General features: G+C 38.8%; 2 protein-coding genes across 2 annotated transcripts; both read right to left on the bottom strand.

Annotated features, from left to right (window-relative positions):
* Positions 1-1229: 1229 nt before the first annotated feature.
* On the bottom strand, positions 1230-3981 carry LOC110445867. Its single transcript, XM_021490695.1, has 3 exons — positions 3488-3981; positions 2942-3009; positions 1230-2201 (listed from the first exon to the last, which is right to left on the bottom strand). Exons 1-3 carry the CDS (start codon positions 3514-3516, stop codon positions 1834-1836), a joined length of 465 nt encoding a protein of 154 aa, XP_021346370.1. The 5' UTR covers positions 3517-3981; the 3' UTR covers positions 1230-1833.
* Positions 3982-6919: 2938 nt separating this feature from the next.
* Positions 6920-9642, bottom strand: LOC110445866 (protein toll-like). Its single transcript, XM_021490694.1, has one exon. It carries the CDS (start codon positions 9636-9638, stop codon positions 7758-7760), a length of 1881 nt encoding a protein of 626 aa, XP_021346369.1. The 5' UTR covers positions 9639-9642; the 3' UTR covers positions 6920-7757.
* Positions 9643-16144: the final 6502 nt, after the last annotated feature.

The raw sequence follows: 16144 nt of genomic DNA, 5'->3' as shown, positions 1-16144 counted from the left end.
CAATAATGTGAGGAAACACAGACATTTGTTTCTGTCAATAAAAAAAATCACACCTATTTTTTATGAGAGGGTGCGATTTATTTTTGTCTGGACTATTTTTATAACAGAAACAAATGCCTGTGTTAGGAAAATGTAACTTCACATATTAAGCTGTAGAGCAGTTTTGACGTCAGCTCATCCTGTATAGAAATCTAGAAGCCCTAGGAGCACATCAAACTCGTTACTGATGAGGCGTACATTTGACTCTTCGAGCCTGTTTGTACCGCTATACATGGACCTCTGGTAGTCAGGCATCTAAGCAAAGACGCATTTGCCAACAAGTGGTCAGATGCCAGTATCATTACTTATTTATTTATTCCAAAAAAATGTATCTACAACTTTTCAATAGTATACAGTACCTCCCACTTAGCTGAAGGAACGCCTGTGATCTCTTATAATGAGAACTTTCTGTTCCGAGAATGGCGAACGACGATATCAATTTATTGTTGTAAAATGTTTTGGAGCATATTTTTGTGAAGAGCACAACTAAGGCAAAAATGAAATATTGAGGACGATCATGTGATAATGACTGAATTCTAACATCTAGTAGACTAGGCATCCCTATGGGAACACACTGTGCCCTTTTCTGGCCAATTGGATTTTGTTGTTCATAGGTAATGTATTGATGAGCTTATCAGGTTATGGTAACAAAAACCTAGCTAAATCCTTCAATTTCACGTTCGTAAATATCGACGATGCGCTGTCAAAGAAATTAATTGGCACGTCTGTCGTCTACCCTCCTGCACTAGAGATCAAGAATAGTACAGACTCCTCTGCTTCAGCCGCTTTCCTCAATCTTTACTTCTACCATGACCACCAGGGACAGTCAGCTATTAAGCTATAAGATAAGTCGGACGATTTCGACTTTCCAATTGTGCGCTTTCCCTTACTTGATAGTGACATCCAGGCTCCCCTAAACGGTGTTTTCATGTCGTAGTCGAATGGGTATTAAAGATCTTGATCCGAATATTATGACATCTGTTATAAATACCGACTGCTGACAATAGCATCTTGTTTTATATGATTTAACTCCGTCCGTGTCTTTTTTCACATGTCTTTTATATTTTAGAGTCTGCATAGCATGCTAATAAAGACGGACAGTCAAGCTAGAACAAACAAATCAATGAATCAAAATTATATTTATAAAGTCATATAGATGGGAAACAAAATATAATTCTTGTATAGATCGTAGAACATTTATTGAATCCTGAACATTCGCTGTGTATACAGTGTAATACAGACTAGGCCTAGTTTAGTGTCGACTCTATTATGGTTGGAATGTTGTGCTCCAGGAACTGACGTAGCTATACTCTGGCACTTCACAACTAGCTAAAAAATCGACAAAATATCTTTTTGATAATTTTAATTTATTTATGTTTGCAGTGTTGGCTAAATGGTAAAGGAAAAGAAAAATAGTATCGCAACAACATGTAATGTTAACCAGGGACAGTATATATACGTCCCTGTTTAAACCATATCTTTATTTGTTAAAATTTTCGGTTGAGTTCATTTATGATGTCATGCAATACGTACAATTGTTAAAATACCGTAAGACCTTTTTATACGTAAATTAATATTCTATTTTTACTGTCTATAAAAAGCGAAGAGTTTACCGAACGGGTGACTGAGCCAGGATACAGATCAGAAAGTTTTGATATCCGATAGACATACCGACAGTTGTCGCTGTATGGAGCGTAGTCACGTGACCACGTGCAAGGTGCTTTCTCGGAACATTACTATTGAACAGTATATTTCTTAAAATTTTCACTTAATGATCAGACCTCGCCATGTGTGTTAGCCCGGCGTCCGTAACGACGCCATTGACGTCATCATTGAAAGTGCAAAAGGGCGGGAAACTGGTACAATGAAATAACCAGCCGGACATGACGTACATCCACAACACGATAAGCTTGTGACTTCCGGTAAATGGAAATTTAGCAGTAAAGTTGACCGCATTAATTCGAACGGATTGGCGCAGCAGCGTATCGCACAAGAGCACGGATCTTCCGGTGGTTCAATTTCCAGTGGTTCCAGTGGTTCCAGTGGTTCTATGGCTTCCGGTTGTTCTTGTGTCTCCTGTACTTCCGGAACTTCCGGTAACTCCAAAGGCTCCAGTTCTAGAGGTTCCAGACGTTCTTGAACTGAAATCTGTACTGGGAGGTCTAATGGTAGAAAAGAAACCAGTTATTAACGGCACTGTTTAAAAAAAACAATCTGAACTGTTTTTTTTTATTATAGTTGTTGATAGTGTTGTTCTGTATAACAATTGACAACGGTTATTTTGGGTAGCATTAAATGGCAATTCTCTGTATTAACAGTGATAAGAGGCAATTCGAAGGTCACTGTTAGCAATCAATGTTTATTGTTAAAAAATATATCAGATATCAGATTTTTTCAATAATTACTCCCAACACTCTGTCGATACATATATATATATAATCATACCTCGTACATACCTAAGCCTACCACCACGGCAGTCTGGCCGCTTGTGTGTGTTATCAGCAGCAATATAACCATACCTCGTACATACCTAAGCCTACCACCACGGCAGTCTGGCCGCTTGTGTGTGTTATCAACAGCAATATAACCATACCTCGTACATACCTAAGCCTACCACCACGGCAGTCTGGCCGCTTGTGTGTGTAATGATCAACAGCAATATAACCATACCTCGTTCATACCTAAGCCTACCACCACGGCAGTCTGGCCGCTTGTGTGTGTTATCAGCAGCAATATAACCATACCTCGTACATACCTAAGCCTACCACCACGGCAGTTTGGCCGTTTGTGTGTGTTACAACAGCTATATAACCATACCTCGTACATACCTAAGCCTACCACCACGACAGTCTGGCCGTTTGTGTGTGTTATCAACAGCAATATAACAATACATCGTACATACCTAAACCTACCACCACGGCAGTCTGGCCGCTTGGGTGTGTTATCAACAGCAGGAGGAACGTTGTCAGTCTTCAACAAAAACACAAACAAAAAGATCTCGTTGTCATTTCCATCTCTTATTTCGTTTACAACAACGCACCGAACCCTTTTGATTATTACTTATATCAATTTAGGATTATTTACATTTTAATGAATTATATTATTAAATTATATAATAATTATGTTACAAAACGTTGTGTTGACATATTTACATTATATTCGAATAGCAGAATGCGTTGTCATGAAAAATGAGCACATACAGTGACATAAACGAAGTTAGCTTTCACGATTTTGAACTAACGTGGAGGTCAACCTTATACAGGGATCTAGTTAATTATATCAATAGAACAAAAACTCAGAACATTTTAGCATTCTACTCTAGCGAGGACAATCGGACAACTGACATATATACTATAACACTTTCCTTATATGAATGCTTTTCATGCGCTCAATACCGTTTTATAAAGTAAAGATATATTTTGAAGATAATTTGGATTCCCGAACTCACCCTTCTAAAAAGATGTTAGTTCCCTTCATGTTGGATTGTATAGCGCACACCAAAGTTAGTCTGGTTCAGTGTAGACAGACACACACCAAAGCTAGTCTGGTACAGTGTAGACAGACACACACCAAAGCTAGTCTGGTACAGTGTAGGCAGACACACACACAATCTAGTCCTGTGCTGGTTCAGTGTAGACAGACACACACCCAAGCTAGTCCTTTGCTGGTACAGTGTAGACAGACACACACCCAAGCTAGTCCTGTGCTGGTACAGTGTAGACAGACACACACTCAAGCTAGTCCTGTGCTGGTACAGTGTAGACAGACACACACCCAATCTAGTCCTGTGCTGGTTCAGTGTCTTTCCAAGCTAGCTATACCTGACAGTTATATAGTAACAAGCACGTGCTACACATCAGGTAATACATGTTCGTACATCATTTACTTGATCAAACTCAGTCGAGCGTATTACAGCGTAGGCTGAATTTCCTCTGTAAATCTCACCGGTATCTGTGCCGGAAATTGGCTCGTTAATACCAAATACGTGACATTTCAACTCTGTTTCTAGGTTAATGACAACTGTTTATATAACCTAAATAGCAATTTCATGTTGGAAAAGTCAGTGTTTCCTGGTAAAATAACTCTGGACCTTTTCTGTTTTAATTTCATACGAATCATTTTTCCTCTGTGAAAGTTTTTTTTGTGAATCGACTTCCCGCTAAAAAGTGTTCTACTTCAACTTCTACCTGATTATCGACCTACTTCATCATATTGAAGAATGTACAGGAAAAGAGAGTGAGAATAGAGCTAATTTTGTAGAGAGGAGAGACGACTTTTAAAGGTTTCCAAAGTTTCAGATGAGACCAGGTCTAGTAGGAGGTTTGATTTCAACAAATTTTATTGGACAAAAAATTGCACAATTGGATAAGACAACAGGCTTAGCCTATATAAGTCTTCTCCTATCCGGTATTAATTGACAAGAAGCATACATTTAGTACATGGATCAACGAGACACACTCATATACACTTACAACCATACCATAACACACATACATCCTCACATACACATAATAAATAAGCATTCACAAACACACACACACACACACACATACACAATTATCATCAGTAGATAGATAAACATTACTAGATGTAAGTAGATCAACAGATGAATATCCAAAATGATTAGTGATGTCAGTTATGAAATGTCTATAGTTAATATAAAGTGGACATAAGAAGAAATAATGTTCAGCATTTTCACAAGATGCGCCACAAGAGCAAGATGGATCAACTATCAAGTGATCATTACATTTATCAAAATTTAAATTGCTAGCATTATTACGTAATTGACACAATACAATATTTAGTTTTCTTGGATTACAGGTGATGAAAGCTTCAGAAATGGTCCTGGGAGGTGTTTGAATTTTACTAATTTTCTTTTTGAAGGAATTGATAGTCCGAGAAGAAGTGACTGAATGATCGAGATTGTTCCATAGGCGCATGACATCAGGAAAGAAACTACAGTTGTAGATACAAGTTCTAGAATGAGGAATGTTAAAAAATATTTTTGTCCTTAAATGGTGATTGACTTGTATATTAATATAAGGTTCAATGATGTCAAATAAATAATCAGGTGTTAAGTGGTTGAGGATTTTATACATTAAGACAAGTTTATGCTTATTCCGTCGATCTTTTAATTTTTCAAAACCTGTTTCATAGTAAATTTTGATGAGATGTACCACTTCTAAGGCAAGTTATAATTTTCATTGCTTCAATTTGAACGCATTCCAGTAGTTTTTCTTCCCCAATATTACAATTACCCCAGACAGAAGAGGCATATTCTTAAGTAGGACGAATGAAGGAGAGATATAGTAATTCTAAAGTTTTCCTATCAATTTTATGTTTTAGCATACGTAGAATATTTACTCTTTTACATAATTTATCATAAATATATTTAACATGATTACCCCAAGAACCATTAGTATTAAATACTACGCCAAGATGTTTATGAGATTTATTTTCATGAATTATCTGATTATCAAATATAAGTAATGGATGCTGTCTATATTTCTTAGTTACAGCTATGCAATAGTTATTTGAGGATTAAAATTGATTTTCCAGAGTTTTGCCCAATTATTAATGGATTCAAGATTATCATTAAGTTCTTCTGCTGGAGAAATTACATCTTTGTCAACAATAACATAAAGTGACGTATCATCAGCAAAAAGTTTTACATTAGTGTTAATTTCATGGGTAATATCGTTAATGAATATAAGAAATAAAAAGGGACCAAGAACAGATCCTTGTGGTACACCAGCAGAAATTGATTTAAAATTAGAAGCATAACCTTCAAAAATAACACGTTGTTTTCTATCAGATAAGTAACTTTCAAACCATTTAAAAAAGATTACCAGAGATACCATATTTTTTAAGTTTATAAAGAAATCCTTTATGCCATACCGTATCAAATGCTTTGCTAATATCACAGAAAACTAATCTTATATCTTTACATTTGTCAAAACCTTACCCTAGTGGGAGGTTGATCCAATCTGGGATAGTCCTAGGAAAAAAAGAGTATTTGCGGCAGTCTGTTCTACAATGTGGAGTGAGATAGGAGAAAGAGTGAGAGTGGCGCGTAAATGTTAACACTGCATGGAAACATAGTATACGTATAATTATAAAGAGTTACTGTCCTTGAACAAGGGACACAAGTATCTGTAAAAATGACGGTGGTCGTGAACAAAGGACGCGGGAAATACCAATCACGTGGTGTTCACAAGGGACGCGGGAAATACCAATCAGGTGGTGTTTACAAGGTACACAGGAAATAATAATCAAGTGTTGTTCATAAGGTAGGCGGGAAATGTCAATCACTTGTCATTAACAAGGGACGCGGGAAATACCAATCACGTGTCGTTCACAAGGGGACGCGGGAAATACCAATCAATTATCATTAACAAGGGACCCAGGAAATATCAATCACGTAGTGTACACAAGGGGACGCGGCAAATACCAATCAATTATCATTAACAAGGGACCCAGGAAATATAAATCACGTAGTGTTCACAAGGGACGCGGGAAATATCAATCACGTAGTGTTCACATGGGACGCGGGATATATCAATCACGTGGTGTTCACAAGGGACGCAGGGATATACCAATCACGTGGTGTTCACAAGGGACGCGGGATATACCAATCACGTGGTGTTCACAAGGGATGCGGGATACACCAATCACGTGGTGTTCACAAGGGACGCGGGATACACCAATCACGTGGTATTCACAATGAACTCAGGGATATACCAATCACGTGGTGTTCACAAGGGACGCAGGGATATACCAATCACGAGGTATTTACAAGGGACGCAGGGAATACTAATCAGGTCATAAATTAGAGAGGTGGGAAATTATATACAAACACAATATAACAGTTATTCTGGTATTTTATTTTATATATGCACAGTGGTGCTTCAAACATTCAAATGTTTTATTCTTTGGAAAATGACGCCAGACAATGGGCAAAACGAAAGCATACAGAACTGATATTCTTTCAGAATTTGTCAATTCTAACAGGCCAATCATTTAAACAAATTAGCTGCTTCAAATCCAAAATGAAAACAAAATACCAGTCTGTATTCTTGACCCCGATGTCCAAACCACACTCAACTATATATCTGCATGATAAGTTTGAAGTTATGTGGGGAGACAAACATTTATCAACATGATACCTGTCTGCAAACACTATTATTAAGATAACCAAAGAAACCCTTAATGACATTTCCAGTCCCGTCGCATGCTACATCTATTGTACAGTTTTCTACATCTATTGTACAGTTTTCTACATCTATTGTACATCTATTGTACAGTTTTCTACATCTATTGTACAGTTTTCTATATCTATTGTACAGTTTTCTACATCTATTGTACAGTTTTCTACATCTAGTAATATTATTGCCGACAGGGATAACAGCAGCTTCAAGAACATTGACAGAGCATTTACAACTATCGGATCAATATGTGTACTTGAGTTAGCAGTAACTCGGGTAGGCTCATCTAATATATTTATTATGTTGAACAGGAAAATTATTTCGTTGAGCCTAGGATTTCGTACTTTAAACAAATCAATATCACCTAGTTAAATAATGTTAGAACAGTAACTAAGAGCTGTCTCTACCGAAGTTTGAACATTGTCCCATAAAGGCACATTTGATCCTTCGGGACGATACAGTTAGTTTCCTCCATGTACTTCCCTGAGAGTATTTGTCACACGAACGTTATTTCTAAGTAGAACTTAAAGGTATGGTTGCGTCGAGTTCTTTAATCTCATCACCCCTATTAAATGGGCGACTATTTTTCTTGTCTTTACCTGCGCATGCCATATCAACAGAAAATGCGTTCTTGTCGCGGTCGATTCGTTTGTTCGACAGTGTATATACAAGTTTGTCCCAAAACAGGTATTCGTCCGCGCGGAGATAGGTATGTGTCTGTAGAAAATACGTCATATCCGGTTGTAGACAGTCGTTTTCAATATCCTCCAGTAGTATCACAATCAAATGTTTGTTGTGCCCAATCAAACTTTGGTGGAACGCTTTGCGGAATTCCAAAATACACCATTCACTTTCAATAAAGTTGTTGGAGAGAATCATGATAGTATGACTACTCCTCTCGACACTTTCGATAATGTTTTGCGATATACAAAGCCCCGGCACGAAGTGTTTGTAGTGTAGACATAGCTTGAACTGGTAGGGTGGTCCTTCTAGACGGGTACACATCCTTGTCACAAATAGCTCGTCCTGGGAGCTGTAGGAAACAAAGGCGTCGTATTCCTTTGTAGCTAAATCCTCCCGGTTGGTTCTATTTCTCCTAAAAGTAAACCTGGTAAACGCTATTAATTTTAGCTCTTTTCGAAAGCGAAAAAATACCATTATTACTGTGATTAGTAATAAGAATATCGGTGGAGTGATGAAGAAGACGTAGCTCGGAATGTTTTCAACAGTTGTTGCTTCCTCCTCCCCTTCGTCCCGACAGACCTCTCTGAACGAGACATCGCCCACAGCGCGGCCCCGAACGATCACAGGAGATTGACAAGTCAGGTTTCTCAAATAGCCGTAATGTTGAACAAATTGCTTCACGGAATAGCGCACAAAATGCAGTAGTGGTTTAAGTTTACACGCACACGACAAGGGATTGTCTTGTAGTAGAATTCTGCCAGGATAAAACGTTTCAAGTTTATTGAGAGCTGATTCCGTGAGAACAGTGATGTTATTTCTCGTCATGTTCACCGTTATATTGCACTGTGAGCTAGGTGGAAACTCAAACGGTATTTGTCCAATGTTGTTAGCTGAGATGTCCACAACTTTCATCATCGGGAATTTCTCTGGCCAGTGTTCACGGAAAAGCTCAGAAGGAATCCTGTCTAGTTGCAAAGAGGATATATTCAAAACTTCAAGGGATGGAAATTTCCCTTTATCTAAAAATCTACGCACAAAATTTAGTTTATTCTTTCGTGAAAACGATTTTTCATAGTATCTTAATTCTTGGTACTCACATTGTGGAAGCTTAAACTTGTGGTTTCGAGAGGCCTCTCTCAGTTCCATAAGCTGTTGTTTGGTTCCATATCCTTCCGACTTTACGCTAACATTTCGCTCTACGTATTTCTCGACGGATGGCGGCAGATAGCACGGGTATTTGGAGATGACGTCACGACTGTATTTTATGTAGAGGGCCTGTAACTCGTTGAACGTGATGAAATACACAGAGTCTTGAATCGTAAGTGTCCGGACTGTAAAGGCTAAAGCTGCAGTATCCGCTGTCAAATCATAGTCATACATTTGTCGTAGACCGCATGAGTTGATATCCAGCTTCCGTAAAAGGAAAGCTTTGATTGGCTGACGTAAGATGACCGTGCTGTTCGGCTCGCACTTGATGTATACATTTAGTCCGTACTGCACATGTTCCTTCGCCCAGTGTTGAACCCATTCGAACGTCCATACCGTACCCGTGAGTACGTTACAGTTTAAATCTGTTTCCTGGGTTTGATTACTGAGAACCTTTACACAGTGTCGTGGTGGCTGTAGGACCGCGTGTGACTGCTGACTGTCGGACGGCGTATATGCCGTGGCCATTGTCAGCAGCAAACCGAGAACACGCATGGAGATCATTATTGTGCAGGTAGGAATGAAGAAACCGTCGCCGTTCAGCTTAGATTTGTTTGTAAACATCTGATTGTTATCATGTATCGTTTTTAACGATATAACCACTAGAGCGTAAGGCATCCAATATTCCGTCAGTGTACCCAGTAATAAAACACTTAAACATGTAGGCTCGACAAAGTAATGCAGCAATCGGATGGGTGTCAATAACCACGCTTACGCTAATCACACCAGTAATCAAAAACGAACCTGTTTGCAGCACGCGCACTTGTTAGTATTTGTTTACTGGCCTAATTCCTGTCGATTTATTTAGTTGTAAAAATGCATTAACTAATGAAATTAAAATATATACAGAGAATTCTAAAACATTTATCACGGAATGCCGGTTATTTGGAACAGTTAATTGCATACCGAATCAGCTGCGATATGTTACAAGAGGTCAAAAGGGCCTGTATCGCTCACTCGTTTCGTGTGTTACATGAAACTGACACATAGGTAACTTCAGACCAAATTTGGTAACTAGAACACAAGACATTTTAACATCTCTTTAACGGTTCTTAAGATATTGTTGTTTGAAATTTGAAATTTGAATTTTAAAGCTTTTAACCCATGTTGATCTCTGACCCTCGACTAGCGCTTAAAGTTAACAGTTTACCTCATTACTGTAATAAATAAAAGCGATTCACTCAGCTGGTCTACAGAACATACCCAGGTATCATGACTAAACCAAATAGTTCTTAAGATGTTGTTGTTTGAAATTTTTAACATATTTGACCTCTGTGACCTTGAAAGAAAGTCAAGGTCATTTTAATGAGACAACTTTTTAGGAATCCATCCCAGGTACCTAATGGCCAAATATCATGACCCTAGGTCCACCAGTTCTTCAGAAGAAGTCGTTCAAAAGAAAAAGTTGACAGACGGACGGACGACGGACGCCGCAGTACGGCATAAGCTCACATGGCACATAAGGCCAGGGCCCACTTGTATAAAACATCTCAACTCTTGAGATTTCCTCAAGTCTAAGATTTCCCATAGACAATACATTGCTTGAGTTTTTCCTTAACTTTGAGATGTTTTATACAAAGTGGGCCCAGGTGAGCTAAAAACCGGTGGTTGCGGAGCAGGGATGTTACTATCAAGAAAGGTAAAATTCACACTCGGAAAAAAGAAATCGTCAAACTTATCATAAATCTTAGAAGTAAACCGCCCTCCTTGATTTCATACATACGATCGACGTACGTGGTCAATAATTTTCTTGGTTTTTTAACATTGTACATTGTACATATATGTATAACAGGGCCGTACTTTTGTAAACTAGGCTATGTTTAAATATGTCACCATGTAAAAATGAAAAATTAGATAAAAAAAATAAAAAATAAAAAATAAAATATTGTTATTATTATTATTGTCGATATACCAAAAAGAGAAACTGTATTTTCTTTATAACAAGGGTTTTGTAACCAGTCCTCGTAAGCATCGTATGAAAAAAAATGTCAGACAGTACATGTACGCTAATATTTCTTCTTTCGAAAAATTAAAAGATGTTTTGGATTTCAAGAAGCGAATCATTTATGAATGATGTACCTGATAGATATAACCCACTCTGAAAGTGAATCCAATTCCGCATGTTCTTGTTTTGCCCATTTTCTGACATATCTTTTCCACAGAATCTACGTGAATCTTTAAATTCACATTCCAATGGATAGGCGGGGTTTCTCGATACTAAGGAACCCAGCTAATGAAAGCTCTAGTAACTTTGCATTATGGGTAATATGGGGGGGGGGGGGGGTTGTACTAGAAGTCCGATTGTAGCTTGGACGGTGATGTAGGATGTTACTGATGTAAAGCACAGGGGCCTGAGAATTTGTAACAGCTATATTTGGACCTAAAATAAGGCGTTCAGAGTAATTTGACATGTTTAAGGGGGTTAGATCGACTTTCGATCAAAATGACACTACATTATGTCTCCAAACGTGATATTATATTCGACGGAACTGTTGTAATGGCGATGTCTACGACAAAGTGAACGTCTACTTTGAGAAGCGAACAAAGAGATTACATTAGTAAGACTCCAACAGCAATCTACTTCAGCATCTAAAAGATCATTACATCTTCGGAGTTTGGCGCTGTTAGCTTTTGTGTGCATGGTCTTATCTTGTGTAGCGGAATTGGACTGGGATGTTCGCCAGCGACCTGGAAACTCAATTGGTAGAACGTCCGTCTACATACAGTTCGGAGGGTCATGAGTTCGAATCCTGGTCCGACCGTACATTTTTCCTTTTCTGTTACACTTACATTCCGATTTACAAAAGGAGACGATTTTACCGAGGCAAACCCGGAAGAGGTTAGTTCAACGAACAGAGGTAAGACCAAACAGTGACTGTTTGTGCCTTACGTCATGGTGTCAACACAACCATAGTTCGAACTCACGCTCTTTTTCACCATCAATCTGAAATGGTTTAGATTATTCACATGCTTTATGTTTCCAGGAAGATTATTCCAGTTTTTTTTATTTACCGTGGAAGAAAGTTGGGAAATCTGGGCCTTCCTCTCTGTGGTTCTTACATTCATTCGACCTTGTACAACACGTGGCTTTCCTCTCTGTGGTTGTTATATTCATTCGACCTTGTACAACACGCGTCTTTCCTCTCTGTGGTTGTTATATTCATTCGACCTTGTACAACACGCGGCCTTCCTCTTTCTGGTTCTTATATTCATTCAACCTTAATGTACAACACGCGGTCTTCCTCTCTCTGGTTCTTATATTCATTCGACCTTGTACAACACGCGGCCTTCCTCTCTGTGGTTCTTACATTCATTCGACCTTGTACAACACTCGGCCTTCCTCTCTGTGGTTCTTATATTCATTCGACCTTGTCCAACACGCGGCCTTCCTCTCTGTGGTTCTTCTATTCATTCGACCTTGTACAACACTCGGCCTTCCTCTCTGTGGTTCTTACATTCATTCGACCTTGTACAACACTCGGCCTTCCTCTCTGTGGTTCTTATATTGATTCGACCTTGTACAACACGCGGCCTTCCTCTCTGTGGTTCTTATATTCATTCGACTTTGTACAACACGCGGCCTTCCTCCCTGTGGTTCTTACATTCATTCGACCTTGTACAACACGCGGCCTTCCTCTCTGTGGTTCTTATATTTATTCGACTTTATACAATACGCGGTCTTCCTCCAAAAAACCTCTTTGAGATAGAAAGGGCACGATTGGGCAGTATTAAAAGGATGATTGAGTTTAAGCTGTTGTACTTTGACATCAGCATATTGAGCTTTTTCAGTTCTGGTAGGTTATACAAATGGAACAACTTTATTCTAAGTGATAAGGACAAGAGGTCCAAAAGGGCCAGTATCGTTCACCAGGGTATCTAAGCAATCATGGCAAAATATTCTCCAAATGAGATCCAAGGGAATATACCAAACCCCAAGGCCAATCCTTGTAGCATATCTGTATTAGATTTTTCATGCCAAGCAATTTTATGTATGGTTATGGGGTGGGGAGCTCAACTGTTTCCAAGCTGTGACTAAGAAACTAGGTCCCTAGGGGTTCGGTCAGACCCCAGGGTCTATTCTTATATCATGACTGCATTCGTCTCATTATGCCCAGCATTCGAATATATAGTTTTGTGGTTGNGGGGGGGGTCAGACAATAGGGCCATCCTGGAAGCAAATGTGCATTCTTCTCTTTATACTCAGCAATTGTATGGTTATATGGTGGGGATCTCAACCATTTCCAAGCAATACACTTTTTTTTGGCCCCACCCCTTAGCCCGGGGGGTCAGCCCCACCATTTGTACAATTTTAAATCCCTGCCTCCCATGAATGCTTCCGATCAATATCCATGATATGTTCTACAGAAGAAGTTGTTTATAGCAATATAGCCAAATTGCCCCCTTTTGGCTCCACACTCCACCATTTGTACAATTTTGAATCCCTGCATCCCATGAATGCTTTTGATTAAATATGATTGATATCCAGTGCATAGTTCTACAGAAGATTTTTTGTAGCAATATAGCCAAATTACCCCTTTTTGGCCCCGCCTCTCAGCCCCCTGGGGGGGTCAGCAAAACCATTTGTACAATTTTGAATCTCCACCACCTAGGGATACTTCCAGTCAAATATGGTTGATAGCCATGTCCAACGTGTTCTAGAAACAGAGTAAATACCCATGTCCAACGTGTTCTAGAAACAGAGTAAATACCCATGTCCAACGTGTTCTAGAAACAGAGTAAATACCCATACCCAACGTGTTCTAGAAACAGAGTAAATACCCATGCCCAACGTGTTCTAGAAACAGAGTGAATACCCATGTCCAACGTGTTCTAGAAACAGAGTAAATACCCATGTCCAACGTGTTCTAGAAACAGAGTAAATCCCCATGCCCAACGTGTTCTAGAAACAGAGTAAATACCCAAGTCCAACGTGTTCTAGAAACAGAGTAAATACCCAAGTCCAACGTGTTCTAGAAACAGAGTAAATCCCCATGCCCAACGTGTTCTAGAAACAGAGTGAATACCCATGTCCAACGTGTTCTAGAAACAGAATAAATACCCATGTCCAACGTGTTCTAGAAGCAGAGTAAATGCCCATGTCCAACGTGTTCTAGAAACAGAGGAAATACCCATGTCCAACGTGTTCTAGAAACAGAGTAAATACCCATGCCCAACGTGTTCTAGAAACAGAGTTAATACCCATGTCCAACGTGTTCTAGAAACAGAGTAAATACCCATTTTATATGGGAATCTCTCTATTTAGGTCAATGATAAGTAAAAGTCTATAATGCAAATATAAGGCGTATGAACGCAAATCGGTTACATACAAATGCCGTGCAATTCTTATGTATTTACCACTGTGTATTTCTACATCGATATGTGTCCGCTTTGTACAAGGCTGGTGTCGTAACAGTGCTACCATTTAGTGATTTTTATTATGAATGACCAATGTATATCCTGATTCAACACAATTTGTCTTCAAGGAACATATATAACTGACTGCATAGCTCCTACCCGTAACGTACCGGTACGCGGTACACTGAACACGGCCATATCATGATGTCTCTATCAAATTCAAGGAAACAAACCCAGCTAAGCTACGGCACACAAAGCCTTATCTATGTCCACATCCCGACCTCAATACGGGACGATTGTAATTGTAACTGGGATATTGATGAAAGTTTACTCCAGCTGTCTCGGATCCTGTTACCCCTATAGCATCACAAATAATGTCAATATGGTGTATATATCAACCATATGTTGTTGCGACGTATCTTACGTATCTTAGACTGGGAAATAGAAGTGAGGCTATGATAGAACAGCCCGGAAGAAATCTAACACTTCACCTGTCGGAGGTGGTACTGGTATTGTATAAGACGGTTAATTGGAGTCAGGCCAATAGATTATTTTAAAAAAGAGGCCTAATGGGTCTGAATCGCTCACAAGGTATTAATCTCACACTTGTTATCTTAAAAGTGGACTAAAATACAAATACAGGCAAAATATCAGGGTTTGATTCATAAGAACCTATTAAAAGATTTAAACATATGACGCCCGGGACCTTGAATGTCGAACAAGAACATTAGGTTGAACAGAGTTTAGTCTTCCAACCCAGCATGCTTCAAATATCATTACCCTGTACCTTTTGGTTATACAGAACAAATCATTTAAAGATTAAAAAATATATATTGACCACTGTGGCCTTAAATATGGGCGAAAGTCATTCATTTGAACAAACTTGGTAGCCCTTCATCCCAGCATGTTACTGGCCAAATATCATCACCCTAGCTGTCTCGGTTATTCAGAAGAACTTGTTTAAAGGTTTTAAACATATTTGGCCCCTGTGACCTTGAATATAAGTCAATGTCATTCATTTGAACAAACTTGGTAGCCCTTCATCCCAGCATGTCACTGGCCAAATATCATCACCCCAGGCGTCTTGGTTATTCAGAAGTTGTTTAAAGGTTTTTAACATATTTAACCCCAGTGACCTTGAATATAAGTCAAGGTCATTTATTTGAAAAAAAACTTGGTAGCCCTTCATCAAAGCATGTTACTGGCCAAATACCATCATCCTAGCTGTCTCGGTTATTAAGAAGAAGTTGTTTAAAGGTTTTAAACATATTTGACCCCTGTGACCTTGAATATAAGTCAAGGTAATTTATTCGAACAATCTTGCTGGCCCTTCATCCCAGCATGTTACTGGCCAAATACCATCACCCTAGCTGTCTCGGTTATTCAGAAGAAATTGTTTAAATGTTTTTAACATATTTTACCCCAGTGACCTTGAATATGATTCAAAGTTACTGGCAAAATATCATTACCCTAGGCTTCTTTGTTATTCAGAAGAAGTTGTTTAAAGGTTTTAAACATATTTGACCCCTGTGACCTGGAATATAAGTCAATGTCATTCATTTGAACAAACTTGGTACCCCTTCATCCCAGCATGTTACCGGCCAAATATCATCACCATAGGCCTCTTGGTTATTCAGAAGTTGTTTAATGGTTTT

This window comes from Mizuhopecten yessoensis, unplaced genomic scaffold (genome assembly GCF_002113885.1).
Source record: "Mizuhopecten yessoensis strain PY_sf001 unplaced genomic scaffold, ASM211388v2 scaffold2399, whole genome shotgun sequence".
Lineage (NCBI taxonomy): Eukaryota > Metazoa > Mollusca > Bivalvia > Pectinida > Pectinidae > Mizuhopecten > Mizuhopecten yessoensis.
The sequence above is the reverse complement of the archived record's forward strand: the minus strand, read 5'-3'. Positions and strand labels throughout refer to the sequence as shown.